The 22,532-nt window shown below is 38.2% G+C and overlaps 1 protein-coding gene across 4 annotated transcripts in view; it reads right to left on the bottom strand.

Annotated features, from left to right (window-relative positions):
- HECTD4 (HECT domain E3 ubiquitin protein ligase 4) overlaps positions 1-22,532 on the bottom strand; it is a 67,075-nt gene that overhangs the window by 17,292 nt on the left and 27,251 nt on the right. For 2 of the 4 annotated variants that reach the window (XM_031592492.2, XM_031592493.2), the window contains exons 19-56: positions 21,778-21,931; positions 21,428-21,528; positions 20,295-20,493; positions 18,828-18,974; positions 17,546-17,650; positions 16,785-16,948; positions 16,211-16,444; positions 15,770-15,962; positions 15,506-15,610; positions 15,333-15,421; positions 14,637-14,812; positions 14,259-14,394; positions 13,974-14,115; positions 13,700-13,866; positions 13,003-13,149; positions 12,557-12,741; positions 11,743-11,896; positions 11,170-11,450; positions 10,725-10,914; positions 9,645-9,726; positions 8,808-9,010; positions 8,491-8,626; positions 7,651-7,833; positions 7,253-7,423; positions 6,693-6,862; positions 6,163-6,278; positions 5,169-5,272; positions 4,671-4,832; positions 4,400-4,548; positions 4,120-4,199; positions 3,835-3,998; positions 3,042-3,279; positions 2,616-2,752; positions 2,323-2,449; positions 1,562-1,699; positions 1,305-1,441; positions 976-1,136; positions 151-332 (exon numbers count right to left, since the gene is read on the bottom strand). In XM_031592492.2, coding sequence (XP_031448352.2) covers positions 151-332; positions 976-1,136; positions 1,305-1,441; positions 1,562-1,699; positions 2,323-2,449; positions 2,616-2,752; positions 3,042-3,279; positions 3,835-3,998; positions 4,120-4,199; positions 4,400-4,548; positions 4,671-4,832; positions 5,169-5,272; positions 6,163-6,278; positions 6,693-6,862; positions 7,253-7,423; positions 7,651-7,833; positions 8,491-8,626; positions 8,808-9,010; positions 9,645-9,726; positions 10,725-10,914; positions 11,170-11,450; positions 11,743-11,896; positions 12,557-12,741; positions 13,003-13,149; positions 13,700-13,866; positions 13,974-14,115; positions 14,259-14,394; positions 14,637-14,812; positions 15,333-15,421; positions 15,506-15,610; positions 15,770-15,962; positions 16,211-16,444; positions 16,785-16,948; positions 17,546-17,650; positions 18,828-18,974; positions 20,295-20,493; positions 21,428-21,528; positions 21,778-21,931 — 5,909 coding nt within the window. The remainder of the gene's footprint in view (positions 1-150; positions 333-975; positions 1,137-1,304; positions 1,442-1,561; positions 1,700-2,322; positions 2,450-2,615; positions 2,753-3,041; positions 3,280-3,834; positions 3,999-4,119; positions 4,200-4,399; positions 4,549-4,670; positions 4,833-5,168; positions 5,273-6,162; positions 6,279-6,692; positions 6,863-7,252; positions 7,424-7,650; positions 7,834-8,490; positions 8,627-8,807; positions 9,011-9,644; positions 9,727-10,724; positions 10,915-11,169; positions 11,451-11,742; positions 11,897-12,556; positions 12,742-13,002; positions 13,150-13,699; positions 13,867-13,973; positions 14,116-14,258; positions 14,395-14,636; positions 14,813-15,332; positions 15,422-15,505; positions 15,611-15,769; positions 15,963-16,210; positions 16,445-16,784; positions 16,949-17,545; positions 17,651-18,827; positions 18,975-20,294; positions 20,494-21,427; positions 21,529-21,777; positions 21,932-22,532) is intronic. The other 2 variants (XM_031592494.2, XM_031592495.2) reach the window with 1 other exon arrangement.

Here is a 22,532-nt window from a genome sequence, read left to right as displayed (position 1 = left end):
AATTTAACTTCAGTATCATATCACTAAGGTAATAACATCAAAGAGCCCGTTGAAACAATTAACAATTAATTAGTGTCAAACTTCAGATCTCTTCTGGCCACAGAAAACTACTGTATCAAAGAAATTGCTGTGATAAAAATCAGTGTTTACCAGGAAGAGGTGGTGCAAGAAGTTGGTTGGATAGCAACTGCAGGTGCTCCAGAGTGATATCACGGATAGCGGGGATATGAAACAGACGGGTAAACATATGTGGAGATTTGGGGGCAAAAATATTGAGGAGAGCCATGCGGCAGTACAACTTGGCCAGCGCAGCTTCACTTCTCAAAAGCTCTCTAGAGAACACAAATATCAAAACATTTGCTTCAACACGCTTAACACACAATCCAGTAAGCTGCTTTTGAATCCAAGCACAGTTTATTCCCATTAATGGTTCAAGTAAATCCAAATCTTTTTTAGTCAGCCCACCTAATTCCAGTACAAAATTAAGGCTTTTGAATTAGACGTTTCACAAAGTGAGTCCAGAATTCTTGAGCCCTCACAGATCAATTGACTGATGGGACAAGAAATAAAAGCTTCAAAGAAAATACCTGTTAGACAGATACATATAAAACCCCTTTCACATGGTTAAGTCTTACTCAGCATTTAAGAAAACATGCCTGTCCTCTCCTCTCTGATGTCATTTCAGCTTTTTTTTTGTAAATTTAAGCCCCAGGAATTGCTCAGGTTGTGTAAAACCAACTGCATGTTAGTGATGTTTAAAAACAAAGAAACAAGGTCTTTTACTGCTTCATGTCTTTAAAATCTTAGGGAGAAATATACTCATTTAAAAAACAACTGTTTTAGTAAGAGATCTTCATACAAATCAGATAATATGCTCTCATGAGTTTAAGTGCATCTTCCCTACAAAAAATCCACATACAATAACATTGTAGATTGAGTCAGTAAAAGCTCTCCAATTTTGTTTCTTTTCTTTACCTGTGAATTTGGATATTGGTGTTGTCCAGGGTAACCAATCCATTTGTTGCAGTCCTCCTATAACCGGCAGGTGGCCTTTCTAACATGTCAATAGGATACCAGTATCTTACCAGAACTCCTTCACTTCTGAGATAGGTCTCTACTTGCACCAATTCGTTCACCTGCAACACCAAAAATAACACTGTAAAACACAGAAACTGCGTGTTTTTTTTCCTTCAGAAAAGAGCACCAAATCAGTATTGTAAGCACTTCAGTACACTTCATCATGACTGCACATAAATGTGTAAATGCTGACACGTTAAATGCCCTTCCCAAGCATCTTTACTCACTGAATCAACATCCAGCACAACACCATGAAGACCAAATGTCTTCAGCATTCCCCGAATAGCAAACTTGGGTAAAGCTGTTCCAACAGCACTGCTGGTAACGTTGTTACTGTCAGGAGAGCGAGTCACAACAGTGAGACCTGGGCAGAAAATAACACAAGGCTCAGCATCTTCCTCAGACTAACAAATTACAAATGACATCCCAGGCACCAGAACTCCCTGGCTTCTTATTGCTTAATATACTCTTCTGCTGAGTTTACCTTTTCGTACTTTATCGATTGTAAACTTATTTGCTTCATCTTTGATATCCTCAATAGTAGGAAGGTAGAGATCTCTTGGGATGCCTCCGTTTTCCTCATACAGGAATTCTACAGTTTGTCGTGCAATATCAACCATTCCTGGCAGACAGAAAGGAATGCTAGTTAATCTTCCCCCTCTACTTGAAATAAATACTCTTGATGGGCTAAAAATTACTCTTCTCATTAATGTCATAAGCAGATGAGATATCTAATTCCTTAGAAAATTCTTTCAGTACATATGATAGATAGGGAGCAGAGCTTTCCTGACAGAGACTCATCAGAGCTCGAGCTTCTCGCTTCTCACTCAGCTCTTACTGTGACTTTCCCACAGATGTGTCATATTGGCAGATGTGGCATACTGGTATATTGTATTCGCTTACAAATTCTCTTTTACTAAAGCTCCTCAAAAGTTTCATGTGTAGATAATTCCTTCCCAAACCATTATTCCAAAGTATTTCTGGATCCATATATAATTTCAGGGCAGTCAGATTTTTCCACAATTTCTAAAACCATTTTCCTTGTTTAAAATAAGCAATGCAAGTAAAAAGGTTAAGCAGGCTAAATTCATGACCTCAAAACAAATTCTAAGTTCTTGGCAAAAACAGCAAGTGAAAAAATGTATTTTCCAGTCCTGAATACAGCAAGACAAACAAAACACAGATGCTACGATGTGCAGTAATGGCAAAGATAAAACAACTGCATGAAATGAAACACAGCCATACCTAACTGTAAGGCTCCTTTAATTTGATCCAGCCCAGATTTCCTTTCAGCCTCATTACGGAATCTTCTTCTAATTGTAGGGAAAACTTTAGTTTCCCAGGCTTTAACCAGCAGGGCATAGTGGTCCTCCTGCGGAGAAGAAAAACATTTAGAGTAACAAAAAGTAAGAAAAGTTATTAATTACAACTGTACTTTCCTTAAAATAGCATTGTAGCAAGAAAGTTAAAAACCTGAATTATAAAGATCCATATTTAGACTACAAGGGATAGCAAGCAGTGCTTGCCACACTGCTCACCCTGGGAATATCATCATCATCGTCATCATCGCTTTCATCATCTGCAATAGGAGGGGGATGAGGATCAGGCCCTGATGTGATGAAGTTCTCATAGCTTAGCTCCATTTTATAGTGACAAGACGTGTCACTGTCATATTCTGCAAAATACATACAAAAATCTTGAGACCACAACGTGCTAGCAGGCATGCAGAACTATTTAGTGAGATTTTTAAGATATGTTGCATCTGTGGAAAGGAAGATCAACTAAGATGATTATTTTTAATTGCCTTGTCTTAAACAAAATAAGCACATAGTTGCCAATAAGTACTGTACTGCTTTACCTAAACAGGCAGTATCTACAAACAGTCAGAATGTGCTTCAACCCTATTGAACTGATTGTAATTTTTCTCTCAGAGCTTTTTAAAAACATGTTAACCATCACTTTACGTTGTTGAGCCGTAGCAACAGCAGCAATTCTACAGGGAGGTCCATGAGTCCCAGGATCAGAAGCTATGCTGGTGCCAGCATCATTATCGCTATCAGAAGCCATAGCAAATGGCAACGCCTCAAAGTTGGCACTGATTTCTTCAGCTAGGTCAATACACAGATCAGCAGCATTCCTGTGAGCTTGGCCTTCAGCATAGGCAAATTGGCGAGATCCAAAATTAGCACGGACTTTTGTGTTCTGGAACAAAGTACAGATAAAGAATTTAGATGACCCATGGGTTTCTGAGGTCCTCCTCTTTACCATACAGCTTTCCCAGCATTACTGGCTATAAAACTGGATGCAGCTGAGAAAGTATTAAACTGTCAACCACAAACTTTGGACTTCCTTTTTCTTCTCCCCTAGCTTCAAGTCTAGCATATTTAGCCAGTACACTTTGTGGCAAGGTCACCGCTGGGAAAGAATAATAATAACAGAAGGGCTACTAGCACAGAACAATGCAGTGTCATCAAGCTAGCTGCATGTTTAGTGTTCTGTAGGGGAGGAAGTTCCAAACAGTAACAATACAAATATGCACAGTGGGAAGAAAATGAGTGCTCAGAGTAATGCAATAAAGATAAAAGCCACCACTCTACTGTTTTATAGCTAGAAATGTTACATAGAATGGATCGAGCTGGCTTTATCTAATACTTGTGAAAGAGCATTATGTGTTCAGTATGACATTTTGAGCCTTATCTCAATTCGATTACCAAAATGATACATATATCAAAAAAGATATTTATGTTAAGAACTTGCCTTTTTCTGTATGTGAACAATTGGCCACATTCCACCAGAGACATCTTCTAGGTATGGCCCAAGTCGCTGCCCACAATAAGTAAAATAAACTCTGCCTTTAGCAGGCTGCCCTGGTGGGGGAGGAGTTCCTTCTGTTCTTTCCCATCCAATTCCAGCTACATCACCTATCAAAATATATCATCAAAAGAACAGCATGGATTTACCTCGTCTCATCTACAGTTTCCCTTACATTTAAGGAATGTTTTTGATATATCAGTTAAGCTAATTAGCTGTCCTCTTACATACCAGGGGAAAGAGTGACATCCAATCGAACGCTCTTCCACTGCAGCAAGCTGGAGCCATTGTAATGCACTGCTCGCCCATTGCTAAGAATTGATACAAGAAGAAAATTAACAAGAGCTCTGAAATGATTACAGCTCAATAGCAACTGAAGTCTACACAACTAAAATACAGGCAAAATTTTAAATGTACCTGCTGCCTGCCACAACGAGCTTATAATATTCACTCTAAGGAGCATATAAGTGTACTGAACAAGACTGATTTTTGATGTGCATCTCCAACATACTTATGAAAAAGACAGGTGCCCACTGGGTTTGTCCAAGCCCCATCCCGTTTTTCTGCCTCTGTAGCAAATCCGAATGAAACTATTGGACCAGTGTCATCATCTGTATCTCCATAGGAAACTATTTCAATTTCCCAGTAGAATGATGGTGCCTAGAAATAGAAAAAAGTTATTTATAAGCTATAGGTAAAATAGAAAAGTTTTATTTCTCATGCATTACCAAAAAAAAAAAATATTAAGTGAAAGAAGCTGTTGTATGGTTGTCAATTCATACCTGCACAGGAACTGGAGAAGTGGCATAAATGAATGTGCCCCGAGGAAGTCCCCCACCCGCACTTGGATCAGCCAGAAAAGTCACAGCAGCAAGATGTGATGAAAACATGCATGCTCGTACTGGGGGAAACACTCTTGATGGGCTCCAAGTGATTTCTTTGGGCTGTTAACAGAAACAGATCACCCCGGTTTTACTGTAGAAGTCATAGAATCATAGAATCACCAAGGTTGGAAAAGACCTAAAAGATCATCCAGTCCAACCGTCCGAGTCATCTCATAAAATCCATTAATACATTCTTTTATGAAAGGTACATAAATACAGCACAAACTACTATGACTACAATCACAAGACATCACATCCCAGTACACGAACTCATATGAAATGAAACATTTCTAAAAATTCAACCAGCTTGGCTCTAACACCACAGGCAGACGTCCTGCCCTCAGTGGCTCACTCATTTGTGAGGGGCACTATGTTCATCTTTGCTTCTGTGCTCACCTGTCTTCTGTCTGCCTGGAGTGGAGGAGGTGGGGGTCGAGCACAGTCACGATACAACATCCTTAACCTTTCACACTGCATTTCTACAACAGTGAGCCTCTCTCCTGTAACAAGAAACCAAACCAAGTCACGAGGTTTCAAGCAAATCTAGTTACTCTGAATCCAATAATTCCACTTTTATAGCTGTAGTAGAAACAAATGCAGCATTTACATTTAAGATATGTAATCAAATAGTGTCTCATCTAATTATCAAAGAACAGTAAGGACAGAATCCAATTTATACAAGCAATAGTCTTCCTCACGTTTATTTTCTATTTGGTTAGCAAAGACATTATTATGCTAGTTAAGACACAGGTCATCTACAAGGCAAACTTACAGCCCAAAAAAAGCAGGAAGTCAAATTAATTTATGCTTACTGTCAAAAATCAGTATGTTCCCTTTCACACCAGAGATCATCCGCTTGGCTCCTACCCTAACATCCTCTGCCTCAACCATTTCTCCTCTACTGAGAGGCTCTGACACGTTCCTAAACTTGCCCTTGAACTAGGACTTCTGCTGGGCTCATTGCTTACCCTTAAACAAAAAGGAAATCAAGAGCTAAACAAGGAACATAGGTAACCACTGTAAAAAGCAGAAAGGAGATCATAAATAGAAAACACAAGGATAATATCAAAGAATACAGAGCAGCTTACAACAGAAGCAAGTGCAGGGAAGCCTTTGGGTGTACCAGAGTGCTAGTCATAGGACTTACGTCTTCTGTGACACAGTGTAATCATATTCTGGCCTAAACTTTATACCTAATGTCTAAATGATTTAGTCTGATTATTAGCTCTTACGTTACTTCCACAACAGCTCTACAACTATGACAAGACATACAGTGCTGTGGTAGCTTTCATAAACTAACCAGATAGAGGACAAAAAATTGAAATGATTTCAAAAGTTGTTAAGTCTCTGAACATGACAACAAAGCTGCAATGATGTGCTGTATACCTACCAGGGCTGCATTCCTGTGCTACCAAATTAAGAACCTCTACAGCAGCTGGGCACTGTTGAATGAATTCTTCACAGAATGAACTGTCTTCTAACAGCTGAGCCATCACCAGGCATGCTCTTAATAGAAAAACAGTATGTTTGATGCATTACAAAAGCATACACTGAATTCATCGCTGTATTTCCCTCTATTTAATTCTGGACTATTTTTAAAAGACAATGTTTACTGTATTTCTTTGCCTTTTTTTAGCTATCCATTGGAACTTCTACAGTGTTAGCATTCCCTCCCCTCCTAGCCTCCACCTGCATGAAGGTATCTGCTCAGTGCACTGCCAGTATTACAAGGGGCACTTCATTTCTGGTACTTTCAACAATGTCCAGGCACAGCATGTAATTAAGGAAGCATACAGGAATTTTTGTGCTGTCCCTGTCATGTCAATACCAACAGAAGAAATACAAGAACCCATGCAATTTGCTTGAACTTTTGTATGGCATCAACACAGACTGGAGTGCAGCACAAAAACAACAACTCACCTGGTTCTTATTTCAGCAAGGAGCCGGACCACTGCCATTACTGGAGTTGAGCCATCTCCTGTTGCAGGAAGTGAGGTGTGAATAGATAGACTTCCCTCCTGAGGAAGCAACATGGACTGGACTGCCTGTACTACCTTCTCAGTAATGGACAGTTTATGAAGAGGCAATGCCTGATGGTGGGGGGGCACGGTAAAAAGTTAAATTCAAGTAGTTAGTTTCTACGAAATGAGGGCGTTTTATTACCTGGAGTTAATTCTCATTTTGTACTATCACAAAACCAGCACCAAACCCCAGCCAAAGAAGGAAAAGAAACCCCACCACAGTATGCAAAGGAACATCTTTATGCACCAAAAGATGAATATTCGTATTACTTCAATGAGAACTTAAATACAGATATTGTTAAGAGATGTTTAAAATGAGGCAAACTTCAGCAAAACAGCTTTAATCAAAAATGAAACAGACTTTTCACATGCTTCAGATTAATCGCCAGTAGAATTTTTCTGTGAAGAAAAACCAGAACTGATTTTATACTTAATACTATATTTAATAAGCTACCGTACCTCAGATCTTGGAACACAGAGCCTAGATAACGGAATAGTTAAAGTGTCTGATGCTTGTGAGGTCTTTCTACTGTCTATAGTGGTAGGCGGAAATTTGACCGTTGCTATACCTTCTTGTTCATTAATAGATGCCACAACTCCAATGCTTCCTGCTATTCCTTTACCTAAAACCTACAACCAAAGAAGGTACACAAATTTCAGGATTCACAAACAAAATGCTGAGTGTTAACACCTCGCAGACTCAACACACAACTGCAGTCTCCACAAGTGTTACTGAAACTGCTTCACATTTGCAGGCAACCTGCACACTGCTTTGCAGCTATGCCAAAGCAGGCAAAACACGGTCAAAAGAATCAACTGTCATCTAAAAGTACAAGATGTGAAAGGTGGCAGATTACCTGAACTTCAGAACCGATTTTAATTGTCTCCTTAAAGCCACCTAGAGCACAAAGAGCAGCTACTGCCTGTCGAGCAATTCTTTGAAGTTTAGCAAGCTTCCTTCCACTGCTACTTCCATTCTCCAGAATACTCTCTGCATATTTCCCAAGTTGTGGAATGTACATCAGAGCCCGAGACAGAACCTGAAGACAGAAGCAGAAATACCAGATAATGACTTCAAAGCGGAATTCAAACAAAGCCCAACACCCCAAGCCTCCAGCCCACACAGTCTCAGATGAATTATTTTTGTTCTCAAAGTGAATTATGTAACTCCAAACATTCTAAGCCCTCTGAAGTGAGAATACCATCAAAGCCAGCTTTATTCCCTAATAAGTTTTAGAATCAGAGATATACATACAAATTTAGCAAAAGTTTTCCTAGAGGATTCAGCCTAAGCAACAGATCAGGTGTTACTGCTTTTAGAGGAACACAAAAGCAATGTTGGCTAGAAAGTATACAAAACACTTGAGACCTTCAGAGGTCACAGCTGAAAGGACCCAAGGAAAGGTAGAGTAACCAGACCTATGCAAACACATTCATTATCAGAGTTACAGTTGCTGACAAGTAACAACAAATTCTTTGCTACTGGATAATTTCTTACTATGTGTCTGGCATCTTTGGTGGGATAGATACAGATGACTAGAAAGGGAAGCTGCCATGCGATTACACATCTTTGTTAAAAGCATTACAAACAGCAAATTGGAAAGGAGTAGCTCCTGCAAAACACTAATAATTAAGTCCTCTTGATTACTAAATATATGTTTGATTACAATTTGATAACTGATCTTCTGTTTACTTACTTTTTCAGCAGTTGTTGTCCATATTTGAGCTGCATTTGATTCTGGTGCCATCAACAAGCTATGTAGCAAAGCAATCACTTCTGCTGCCATGCTGTTTGCAACGTGACCACTGATGAATGGTCTTACAGGGTCAGTCCTACACACAGCAAAGGGAACAACGCGCAAAACAAGAGAAGGAAAGAACCTTTAGCTGCCAGAACAATATATGGGACAAAAACAGGAAGTTCATGAATCTCCAAGCTATTTTCTAGGGCACCATAAATACCGGTGTATAAAAATGTAGAATGTCTGCTAAGTTCAGAATTGCAGTGACCTACCTGGCAAGCTCAGAATTTCTCTCTCTGCAGATAGATGTCTGTGCAGTCTTCTTTTTGTCCCCAGTGGACATCCCACTGGTTGCTTCTGGATTGACGGTTTCTATGGGTGGCCCAACACTAACTATCAGACCAGACTGAGCCCACTTAGTTGCCTTGCGAAGAGCTGCAGCAGCTTCTTCTGTGATAACTTCACAGCAGCCACTCTGAAAATACAGTTGTGAGAAGAGAAATATTAATGTTAGGTCTATTTAGCTATACTACGTTGGCATTTAACTCTCCTCCCTCTGTGTATAAGTACTGTGAACACATCAAAACGTCCTTCTGTATATATATTACGTCATGAGAATTTTTCTAATTGATCTACAAAGATTAGAGACCAATATGAATTGAGTGTTTTTAGAAATTCTAGTCTTAGCTCAACAGCACATTCCTCTTTTCTGACCAAAAATGCAAAACCAAAATGAGTAAGATCTTCTGAATATTTCTATACAAGCATTCAAAAGCATATCTGAAAATATATGCAAAAACTGAGTTTAAATAGGTGATTTAAAATTCACACCAAGAATGCACACTGAACTATTATGGAAAATGAATATTAAAGCAGCTTAAACATGACATACAGCAGCTGGAGAAAATATTAGTTGAAATTTTATTTTTGCATCTGCCACTATTTACATCAACAACTACCTACTGCTAACATGACATACAGAGCTGTCCTTCTAATGTGCTTTGCAAAATAAAAGAAAAACAGAGAACAATATACAATGAGGGATTTAATATCAGTTGAAACAAAGTACTCCAACTGGTCATCAGTTCAATAACTGTTTCTTTTCTTACTTTAGTCATATCACGATCCATTTTCACCACCTTCTCCATGTTGGCTCCAGTTCCTAGTCGGAATGGGCGACCTTCTGAGCTACTGTTAGAGTGAAAACAGAACACATTAGCTTTACTTGCATTGGTGGAAGAAGGCATCTGAACTATACAGACTAATTTAACCTCTTATCTTTAAACGATTTTAAATCAAATTCCGCAACAGAACTGATCAGCAGTAAGAGAACTACTTGATAATTAAGGATGTACCCAAGCATACTGTAATTTGTAAAAGGAATTATTATTGAATTTAGCTATTTGCTAACAATTTAGGTGCTGAGTTAATCTTCCATCTAACACTTAAAAATGCACTTTTTAGCATCATTTTAAGGCATGAATTCAAAACTGCCTCAGAGTGGGAAGAGACGTGACAAACACTGCAAAACGCAGGAGGTAATAAGGTCGACAGCTTAACATTCAGAAATCTTAATATGAAGTCATATCTGCCTGGATTTAAGAACATTGAAGAGGCTATAATAGCAAGTTATTAGCCAGTGTATGCATTAAAAACAGAGCTTTAAAGCCATTTTGTTTCAACAGTTCTGTAAATCCTACGTAGTCTGCAGTATCAATTATGACAACGCATTCACTTTTTCTGATGCAACACTATTTAAGTAGCTAACTTTTCATGTGCTTTTTTCAGACACATCAAAACGTTCACATGTTCTAAGCCAAAAAGAAAAACGTCACACTCCATCACAGCTTCCTTCTTTTATACATTTATGTACAGTCTCTTTCAGCTTTGCTGCTCTGATCAGTAGTGAAAACAAAAGAGAGAAGTTCAAGAAACATTTAGATCCCTTCTGCTACTACCTCACCAAAGATTCAGTATAGCAGTATATATTTTTATCCACGTAGGATTATGCTGAGCATATGAACAGTTCTTGTACTGCCTTATTGTTTACCAGGAAATACAACATACTGAGAAGACATCTTGCTTTCCCACTTTGAACTATGCCTACAACACATTCTTCTACAGCTGTAGTGCTTAAGAACTTAAAAAAGGAATTGGTTGTTAATTCCAAACGAATGAATGCAGATTACCTCAGTAATGGCTGAAGCACTTCATGGGATGACTGGTCTTCCCGTTTATGGATGAAAATAGAAAGTTTGCCATCCACTGCCTCACTTTCTTCTCCAGGGTCTTTATCACCTTTTATAGAACTCTTAGGGCTGCTTTTTGCTAAAGCAGTATCTGGTTCAGAAGCAGTTGGAGAAAGAACTGTCTGGCATCCTTGAAGTGAAAAGGAATGAACAAATAAACAGAGAGACAGACAGTATGAGAGTTGTCAACAAGCTTTCTTGTCCTCAAAACTAGCACTGAAAACCCTTAAGATGCATCTAAAATGTCACTGCAACACAAGAGAGTGTGACAGAAATACCATGATCTTTGAACACTGACATATCACGTACTTTTTCCTACTCAAGCCTTCTGCCAGACTTGCTTAGCAATTTCTCAAATTAGCACAACATCAAAAGATGGTGGTACCTGGTACTACATAGTCTGCCAGCTTTGCTAAGAGCAGAGATGCAATCTTGGAGGCTGGGTCGCTGGGATCATCTTGTTCACTGTTCAGGGAGGGCACAGAGTAACTCCAGGGAGGCAGTTCTACATTTCCACAGTCTTCAACACTCATGAGAGGTAGAGCAGCACGACACAACTGAAGGATTATCAGAACCAACTTTGGAGAGGGACGCTGATCCAAGAGAAGTGACAGAAGTTTGGACACACAGGCTGGCTGGCTCAGGATTGCTTTACCTATGTGACTCCTGAAAGTGGAGGGAAAAAAAGAACTGCTGTTAAAAAAAAAAAAAAGGAAAACTTGATTGCAAACTTGAAATAAAACAAATTTATTATTTAAAAGACAATTTAAAAATCCAACTGAAAAGACTACAATCGTAACACTTGATAGCACCACTTAGAAACCAAGTCCAAATAAGACTCAGTTCATACAATGATTTGAAAGTTACCTTAGTTTTGTTAAGTCAAAAATAACTGAAGAAAAAGAACACCCACCTGCTTTCATACATAGAAAAAAAAGTTTTCACAAAGGCCTAGTACCTTGACAGGTCATTAAGAAGACTGAGAACATCTTGAAGTGCATCATTTCCTGCAGCTTGATTACCACAACACTCTGTAGCTCGTGCAAGGTGATTGGTAAGGAGGCTGGAGACCTGACGAGCCAGACCAGAGTGAACAGCTTCTGTTGAACCACCTTTAACAGTAATTCAAGAGCACAAAGTTACAAATAACAAAAACAAACATATAGAACTGCAAGTTCCTTTTCCATACACTAAATACAGTAATGTATTTTGTCTAAATGTGCTGTGGCCAAACAAAAATACATCACAACTTCAAGTAAAAATAAAGCCTAATACAACAAATACAACATTTGCATCCAATGAGGAAATAGCCATATGTCTATCATGGGTGTGAATCTCAAAACAGGAGAAATACACAAACGATTGTGCAAGGTCTCCGGGCTCTGTCACACCAGGCAGAGCCAAGTGGCAGACATGAAATTACCCACAGCACACACACACTCCTACGAGCGTGGTTACAACGCAGCTCTCTTTATGCAGGAAAAATGGCTGCACCGCATAAGAAGTTTTTCTTCATGTCTGAAGCAGAAACAATTACCCAAAGAAATGAGAGCACAAAAGAACCCTCGGACTACAGAAGAATTAACAACCAAAAACAACACAAAACCCCAGAGAACACCAACAAGAATGCCAACTTATTTTTGTATCTATTTGTATAAGGAACAAAAAAGCCATTAAGTTAGCAGTAAGAGAACACTATTTTAAATCCACATTTACACCACTTCTCACACAATAAAGCACACTAACATAAGTCCAGCTGGCAGCATTCCTACCTTCTTCTTTTTCCCATTCAACACAGCGATTGGCCAGCACCTGAAAGGCAGCCCAAGCCATGGTGGCCACCTTCTGCTTCTTGGTCTGTTTTTCATTTGAACTGGATTCTGTCTGGCTGCTTAAGCTGCAGAGCCTGTCCATGAGCTGTACCAGCCCACTACGTACCAAACACTTCTCTTCACTCCTGCATGAGGAGAGAAATTTAGATTTCACCAAAGCAACTTCCCAGTTAATAACAATAGATCCAAAAAGAACCAGATGGTTTTATTTCTTCCTTCCCCTCACCACATAAAATCCTATTCTCAGAGAAAATTTAACAAAACGTTTTCAGATTTTTATTTTTATAACGACTACTATGTTTATATTATATAACATTTCCCCTTAAGGTAAAAATCTAATAAGGACAAATGCAGATCCTTCCCTTCCTACGTGAAATATTGCATACCTTGTGTAAGGTATAGTGCATAAGAGGCCAATGCTGTTTGCACAAGCAATGGGGTAGCGAGCACACAGCGAGACCACGGACGTCATAGTCTCCCCAAAAGCTTCCTGGACTTGTTCCACCATCCCACCACACGTCAGCTCTTCAATTCTGTTGGTGGTAAGACATTTGAAATAACGGTTTTTTTTAAGTTAAATAAAGCAAACTTCCAAGCATAGCTTTACAAAAGTTACGATATATTATGAATTACCCAAAGAATATTTAGAAATAAACTGCAAATCTTTTTTTTTTTTTAAATATGAGATATATGTAAACAAGATAGTATGGGAGTTTTACCTAAAATATGACTAAAGACAGATAACAAAATACTTGCAAAACATTTACCAAATATAGATGATGGAGTATTAGTACTGGCTGCATTTACTAATAGCATCTAATTAAAGTGAATTTAGTGTCAGTCAAGATAATATCCCATACCTGTAGGCATCATCTCAGCATGAAATAAAAAATCTACTGCCAAATAAACACTATTAGGAAGTTTTTCATCCCTACAAAGCCTAACACAAGTGGGCATTACAAGCTTAGTTCTGCAAACCTGATCTCTCAACCTTCGAGGCACTTCTCACAGTCTGTCTCACGCAATGCAATTTGACATTTTCTACAGAGACCAAAAATATTATTTTCAGAGCTACAAACAAACCTTGGTCCTCCTTGAAGTACCATGGTCACAGGGCCCACGAGGTGTGTCACCCCACCAACCCGCACAGCCGCAGTCAGCAGCTCTCTCATATGCACTAAGGCTTGCTTCCTCGTGTTCCCACGCCGCCACCTTGTCTGAGCAGCCAGCAGAAAACTGCTGCTGGATACCTACAACATTGGTTTGTTGGTGAGACACAAGCAAGACACACCTCTCCTCAGCAAACAGGAGTTTGAATTCAAGAATATGGCAGCTTAGCAGATTTAAAAGGGCATACCGCTTGGTCAGGGTTAGTTCCAATGAAAGCAAAGAGCTGCCCCAGTAAGACACTGTATGTAGGTTTATCTCTGCTATCCTCAATGGCCAGTGATTGCAGAAGAGTGAAAGAGCTGCTTCTGTGGCTGGTAACGTGGCGTCGCCTACAGGCATACACAATATTAGATATGAGAACAGAGAGTCAACACCATTAAAAAAAAGTGATATGCTTCCAAAGTTTATAATGTTTTTACCAACACAAGCCACGTTATTGTGAAGCAGCTTAGTTGAATAAAGCCTTGTATACCTTTGACTTGATCGAGCAAACTCAATATCTTCATTACCAATCATTTCTAAGTCAGATGGTGCTGACATACTGCGAAGGAAGACGGGCTGGCGCACTGCATGAGATATCACTTTTGTTTCAGATGCAGACTTACAGGCTGCAATATTACATAACATGAAAGCACATTACTCCGGTGTAGTAGGTTATTTACAAACTGCTTTTGAAAATCATTATAGCAACAATGAAGAAAACAAAAGTTCAACTTAATTTACTGTAGAAGAGCTTATTTAATTTGAAAAAGTAAATACAGTTCAATTTTGAGAGAAAAGAAGAATAAATTATATCTTTGAGACAGAGGAAAATAAGAAAGAAGTACAATACTAGAAGTGAAATATTTACCTGGAGTCTCTGCAGGGGTTCCAGATATACTTCTTGTGATACCAGACTGGGCTGCAATAGTGACATGCAGCAACAGCTCTGCCCTGTTCATCAAGCTTTTAACTAATGCTTTTGTTTTTGCTAGGGGGTGATAAGTCCTCTGTATCAGTGAATTCACCTCTTGAAAGAACTTCTCCCTGAGATTGTGATAAAGGAAAATAGAATTACATTGTAAATGTAATTAAAAATACAATTACATTGTAATGCCTTCTGAAATACTACAAGAAAAAATATTTTAAAGACAGCATCACAATATTATTTATGCCTACAAATCAGGAAAAAGGTAGTAACTAGACAATTTGTTACATCAGTATTCATAGCTGTAGATACTAATACTAATAATTTAGGCAGGAAAATTAAATTTAAAGTATTTGCATTTACATATGGAAGTTCATTTGAATGTTTTCGTTTCCAAAGATTGCTTTTTCCCTTTAAGCCTCCAAGCCTTTCAATGAATTTAGTAATTGTTTTGAAAACATTTAACAATGGTGTGAAAAAGCAGCCGATAAGTGTCAGAGGGCACACTGAGATTTGAAGGCCAACTTCATTAAGCATTTTATGCACAAATGCAACTTCAACCCCGCGCACTTCATTACAGAACTCACAGAAACTTTGCAACTACTTAAAATACAGTGTGCTCAGCATCCAGCTACCAACCTCAATGCCAGGACCACATTCTCAAGATCGCTTCCATCAAAAGAAACTTCCTTCATAGAACACAGAAGTTCCAGTTCTTTCATCTTGCTCTAATCAAAGTGAAGGAAAAGGATGAATGCGTATTGAAAGAGCAGTAAGAAGCATGAGCACACACAGCAGCCACAATGCTTTACCTCATTGAAGTGATAATCATAGAAGAAGGGAACATTGTTCTCCAGCTTCCCATGCATGGCGTCATCGACCTCACTCTGCCATTTCTGTTCCAGCTCAGCCACACTCTAAAGAAATAAATAACACTGCAGATGCCTATTCTTAAGGAATACAAGGGCTCTATAAGGAAAAAAGTACTTTCCGCGTTTTTTGATTTCTAAAATGCTCCTAATACATCTTTATTCTCAAACAAACTAAAAAACCCTTTTATTTGTATAGTTTTGTACCTGTAATTGTCTCTCCATGGCATTTAGCTTCTTAAAAGTCTCTCCCATAATTTTACAGAGTAAATCATATTCTTCAGCATGTTCTTCCTGATACTGGAAGTTTATCAGGGACTGGAGTGCATCAACCAAATTCAAATGTTTAATCACACATGAAACTACCATCTCCTCCATTACTTCGGGCTGAATCACTTCCCTAGGGTAGAGGTAAAGCAAGACATGATTGATTAAGCAAGAACAGACAAACTTGGACAACTCATGTTTACAGCTTGTTAGACACTGTAATCACAGACAGGTACTTACAGCATTTCAGATGCACACCACCAAGCTGACAGGCAGGCAGGTTTTTTTTTTGGTTTTTTTTTTTTTTTAATAAATACTTACTTTGGTAGCAAACATCTCAAACAAAAACCAAGTTAGAAAAATAAAGCAATGACTACTTACTTTATGCTAGGTCTAAATTGAGGCCGAGCACGTCCAGAAATTTCCCTGAGTTTTATCATGATTCCTGGAGGCAGCCTAATCCTAGGCAGATCAAAATAGTGTCCAATGGGAGGCACTAGCACATCAGAAGGATAAGTAAATTCTCTGTCCTCATCTATAGTAAGAGGCAGTGGAGAAGGACTTGGTGTAAGGGCTGGAGATATTACACCATTAGCTTCCACCTGCCACTGGCACCTGAAAACATAAGCAAACAAGAAAAGGATGTGGATTCTGGGTTTTTTTTCCCCCTCAAAGTCTTCCTCTTCATTCAGAAAGAAGTGTTAGAGGAAAAAACACTACAGAGACTTATACACAGCTTTATTTCATAACACTGTAAGTTTGATAAAAGCCACACGTCCCAGTTCTCCTCCCCTTACACTAAAGGAAACCTCTATTCTACAGAATATTTCCTCCATTTTGAGCAACACAGAACCACTGAACAAACTGCATCACACCTTAAACACGGGACTTGAGCACAGCTACACAAGTCTTCCTTCAGGAAATGCAACATCAGATAAAATTTTTGCTTGTTTACCTTTGTAATAGTTTAGATCTTAGAAGCTCTTGACAGGTTTCTTCATCTTTGGTAATTTCTGGCCCATTGTATAAAATCCGAAGCATAGAACAAGCTAACACAGAAAGGCCAAGTGCCAGGTCAACTAAGAAGGGCAGGCCTCCTGACACGTCCTCTGAAGACTCCTGCAGTAGGAACAGCGATGAGTTGCACCAAACCACAAAGTCCTTCCTCGCATATTTCAAAATAGTATATCTTATGGAGAGATATACTGAAAAAATGCCTTATTGATTAAAAGCAATATATTAAGAATAACTCAAAACAATAAATAAAAAAACAGCGAAGTTGGTTTTGGTTCAGTCAGTCCTTGGCCTGACTCTATCTCATCACACAGACCTAGTCCTAACTCCTCAGTAGCAGGATTCAAGTTCCCCCCACTCTTCTTTATAGCCTGGTATCATTATAACCATTTCTGTAGAGAAATTCTCATCTATAAGCAGCAGTGGATGTTAATGTGACTTCATCCAAGCCAGTGCCAATGACACAAGATATATCAATTTGGCAATAACTGTCTTCATAAAACATTAAGCATGCTACATGCCAAAGGGCGTCTCTAGTTAAAGATGCTAAAACTTAGATCCTATACACTTAAACATACGTCCAAAATAAGCTATTACTCTTCTAAATTTTAAAATTCAACCTCAGTTTTTAAGTACATTTCTGTTTGATCTCAAGTACGTAACAGAAGATAGATTTAAGCTGAACCTGTCATGTTTGAGTACCTGTGCTCGAACAGTGCAAGCAAAGCCCCACATAGCTTTGTCTGGAGTGTTGTGCTCACGACCACTCCTCATTTCAAAGGAGAAGGTGACTGTATCTCCTTCCACCTTAAAATTTTGATGGGGAGGAGGAAGGAAAAAAAAAGAACAAGAGATTTAATTAAGAATTGAGGCAAACAAACAAGATTTTCATAAAAGTGGCTTATTTTATGTATTAATGTTTTTAATGAACATTATTTAGGTATTTCTTTCATCTCCAGTTGCATACTCTGATTTAAAAATATATATTTCCTTTCTGTAAGAGCATCTTTTAGTGGACAATGTGATTTTAATTTTGCTGCTGGCTTAGCATAGTGAAGCAAGAAAGAAAAGTTGTTGGAATCACAAGAAGAATTTATTGGGTCAGCTTGCATTACGCAGCCTCATTTTTCATCAAAATGCTTTCTTCATTTGTCTGCAAAAATCATGCAAGGTGGGAAGACAGCCAAGCTCTTCAAGGAGGAGAATGTCAAAACATTAGAAGAAGATTTTGCTAAGAGTATCACAAAGAATCAAAGCCTGAAAATTCACCAAAATCCCATTATTATGAACAACTGTCTGGGACTGCCTTCCAGATCATTACTTCTTGTTCTTCTTTTGCCAATTCTATTTTGTTACGCATATAAGCTCAGTTCTCACATGGGACAACACAGGAGCACAAATGTGTGAGAAAAGAACCAACACATGGCATACAGTATGAGGGAATGTATTACAGAACTCTTGAAGTACTGAAGTTTTGACAAGTGATGCATTTTTTTTTTTTTACTTTAACTTTTACTGCAAAAAGTATCTGATGTAATCTTAAAACCCAACACAAATGGTTGGAAAGTTGTTATGTTTGCCACTTGTTAAAGGTGACCCAAAATCTAAAAAACAAAAACTGAAAAAAAAATAGCAATCCAAAGAAAACATGCACTGCCTCAGACCGGGCCAGAATTCAACCTACGAAGACGTACGTATGAGAACAGCAGTGTCAGAGGTTGCAGGACTGGAAGACACCTCTAATGAATTCCAGTAAGATGCAGTAAGTAAAACAAAAGCTCAAAGAGAAGCAACACACGCAACAGATGTGCAAGTTTACAGATATGTCCTTGGAAATAGCAGCCCACTTAAGAAGAGTTCTGATCATGGAAAATCATGACACTTAAAAGCTTGAACTTTATTGCTAAAAGGGTTAAAACAGAGTTGACATGATTTCCAGAGAGGATTTTTTTATGTGGAATATTGTGGGATTGTAATACTGTACCTTCACTAAGTCTTTCGGCCAACCAGTTCCTAAGACACTACGGCTGCCATATCCCAGTGTATTGCCTCCATACTCAGCAACCTTCCTACTGTTTGTGTTAGGACCAGCATAGATCACCAACTTCAAAACATAAAATACACTGTTAGACTGTAAGAGAAAAACAAGAAAATCTAATAATAATAATAATACTTAGCACTTACACCGCGCTTCATACTTTCAAAGCGCTTTATCTACATTAACAAATCCTCACAACAACCTTGTGAGGGGAGTTGGCAAGTATTATTATCCCCATTTTACAGATGGGGAAACTGAGGCAGAGAGGAAGTTCAGTGACTTGTCCCCAAGGTCACACTGCAAGTCAGCAGCACAACCAGGAAAAATCCTAACTTCCAGCCCTCATGCTGAGCCAACTAGAACATAGTGCCTCTCTTAAAACAAAGGGATTGATCTTGTTCCCATTGAAGTTTTGTTTTTTTTTTTTTTATCAGCCACTTCACTGGGAACATGATGAGGCTCAAAGTTTTCTGGAGGAACTTAACCAGTCATGAGCAACAGTGATGACTGTCAGTATTGCAGTGTTGATCTGCAATACTGAGGAATACAGGGCAACAATTAGAAAGCTGCACAAGTATCTCTGATCACTTAATGAAAAAAATGAACAGTGCTATCGATTCCTTTCTTGAAATTGAAGACACATGAATTCATGTAAACAAGCCATTTATACCAAAAAAAGTAACTATTCCAGTTCTGCCCAGTTTAAGTAACCTGTACTGATCTACAAAGTAGGCAGCTAGTTTAAATTTTAATAAGGAAACTGAACAACAGGAATAAGAAGGCACCCTGAGAATCTGAGCCATCATGAAATGCATTTAAAAAAATCTGGAAGAGTTGGTTATGAAAGGAAAAAAAAGCCTGTACCTCTGGAGTGAGTACACTCTTCAATATCTAATTACTACCATTTCTGCCATCTGTGGTGAACATTTGTCATAAACAGAGTCTAACTCCTAAAAGAAAATTCTCACTGCTAATCAACCACCATTGGTTACTGTGTTCTGAACCAATACCAGAGGAATCAGGCACATACTTTTGTTTCCACAAGAATAATAAAAATGAAATAGGAATCATTTATCTTCCATCTCAGTACCTCTTCACGTTAATGTTTTTACATTATATAACACTTAAATCTAGTCTTTGCTGTGCTAAGATGAAACTCAAGAACTCCTTTGAAAAGTTACTCACATTTGTGCAATATAGGAAATAGCCCCTCAGCATCCCTGAACTCCAGAACATAAAAGCAAGCAGACTGTAACATTACAGTGTACGTTAGTCTTCTGTCAATAAAAACCTCCTTCACTATCCTGACCACTGGCAGTAAAACACCCAGAGAGCCAAGGGGCAGAAGAGATGAAAAAGAAGTGCTGCTGACAGGAAAACACACAAAAAGAATTTGAGTTGGCATGGGCTTACCTTATCGTAATCATATTGTGAAGAACATCTGTTGTCAAATCTAAGATACAAACAGCGGGCTCCTGGTATGTGCACAGTTTCCTTAAATTTATAGTTATCCCTGACTGGATGAACTGTTTCTACAGTCTTCCCAGCAGCCCAAGGAGCAGGGATCTTCAAGCCTGTAAGAAAACCTGGCTCTTCTTTCTCCTCCAGCATTCTGAAATAACAGTGAGAAATTAGTCCTAGAATTCACACGTGGGTTTGTGCTATATATTCAAACTCCAAATTACACAATGTTTGAAAACAGCTCTCTGTATTGACACAGAGAACGTGCTCAATTTAAACAGAGTGAACTCTATATTAGAAATAACTTTGCTAACTCCAACTCATCACATCTGAACTCTTCCCTCTGGTATACTTAATTTGGATATTGGAAAGCATAAACAAACAATAAGCAAACAAAACTATATAGAGATTCTAACATATGATTGTCAATACTACAAAAAAAATCCCTCTGGACCAGCAAAGTTGTTTATACTGTTACAAAATACACTTTGTATTTCACTGAAGGTAGGAATTTGGGGGAGGGGAAAAACACTTTGGAATTTTCATGTACAATATTATATATTATCACATGTTGATACTGTACATTCTGTTATACTGCAAATAGATATGATAAGCATATTTTATTCAATTTAGCTGAATCTTTCTGTCCTAAGCAAAAATAGTATAGATTTGAGTTCAGACAAGAATTTAATGCAGAAATTAAAACTGTTATATTTCTCACAATAAATTAAACCACTTCATCCCTAAGCTGCACTTCGTGAGCTATCTTCTCACGATGGTCATCCTTTAACCTAATCTATTCTAGGAGCAGCATTTAGAATTAACTCCAAATACGTGAGACAAAAAAACAAACATCATGCAAACATCCTGAAGAGATCAACCACTGAATTCTATATGCAAGGCAATTTTAGAACAAACCACTTTTGTTTTATAAAGGCTTTTATATTTTCCAGTCTGTCTTATTGGCAGAACTGACTGACTTGTATTTACTTTTAGATCACCATTTTAATATTTATTCCACAACAGTCAAATGAGCACTACAGTTAATGGGTTATCCCATGAAAAAGACTCAAATGCAAAATCACCTCTCATCATGTAACAATTTCCCTTTCTGTTCTGACACACCACTGGGAGAACTGTTCAGTTCTGAGAAAACAGGAGACTGAGTTTTCAGCAGCAGTGCAGTCTGCAGGACAAAACATACAATGTTAGAAACATGCAAATAGTAACAAGATCTTATTAAGAATTATATCGTATGCTCTTAATGCCAATTAATGATTACTAGGTACACCAGCTTTTGGAGTTGTGGAGCAGTTTTTCAACTGTAATCTATGCATCACTTCCTGCAGAAAGTTGACAAAAATCTACAGTGTCTTAGAGCACGCATGCAACATCTTTTGTACCATGTAGACAACTGCTGATAGAAAGGCCATACCTGACTTGTATAGAGAACCAGCTGCACCAGCTGAGGCATCAAGGCATCAGCCATGGTCAGGGTTTGCAAATTTGGATGCATCAGAGATGTCAGAAGGACAGGAAGCAGATGACCAAGCATAGTAGCTTTTGTAATTTGTTCCAGGCCTTTTAATCTGAAATAATCAAGGTTACATAGTAACAACTACTTTATAACATACAGAATCACTACTATTCCAAGTAATCTGTTTAACTTTTAACAGACAGCAAGTGATTGAGAAATCAGAAAGCATCTACATTGTATTTAAACAACCAAACTCTATTGGAACCTTGATGACATTACAATTTCTCCAAAACATTAGCATCCCAATTTTGATGTCAACTATTAAACAACAAAGCAGAAGACAGTAAATCAGGAGTTTAATAATTATTCAGAAAATGATAAGCTTCCATTTGGATGGGATGAAAGTCCCCATCAACACAAATGTGTTTGTTCAGTATGTATACCAGGTTTCTAGCACACATAGCTTATGAGGATGTTGTCAGCTGAGAAATTAGATTGTTTTCAGTTATCCCACTCACAAATACCACTGCTACTGACTGAAAACTGATCAATTTGAATAGTTTTCATGATTATGTTGATTATTAGTGCTAGTAGTTCCATCATGGAGAGCCTGATTCTAAATTCTTTAAACAATTAGTGCTAAGCAAATGCTATATTAACATACAGTTCCTACACATTCAAAGCTCAAATCTGAAGTTATAGCATACAGAGTA

The sequence above is a fragment of the Phasianus colchicus genome, chromosome 18 (assembly GCF_987193195.1).
Source record: "Phasianus colchicus chromosome 18, bPhaCol1.hap1.1, whole genome shotgun sequence".
Taxonomy (NCBI): domain Eukaryota; kingdom Metazoa; phylum Chordata; class Aves; order Galliformes; family Phasianidae; genus Phasianus; species Phasianus colchicus.
The sequence above is the reverse complement of the archived record's forward strand: the minus strand, read 5'-3'. Positions and strand labels throughout refer to the sequence as shown.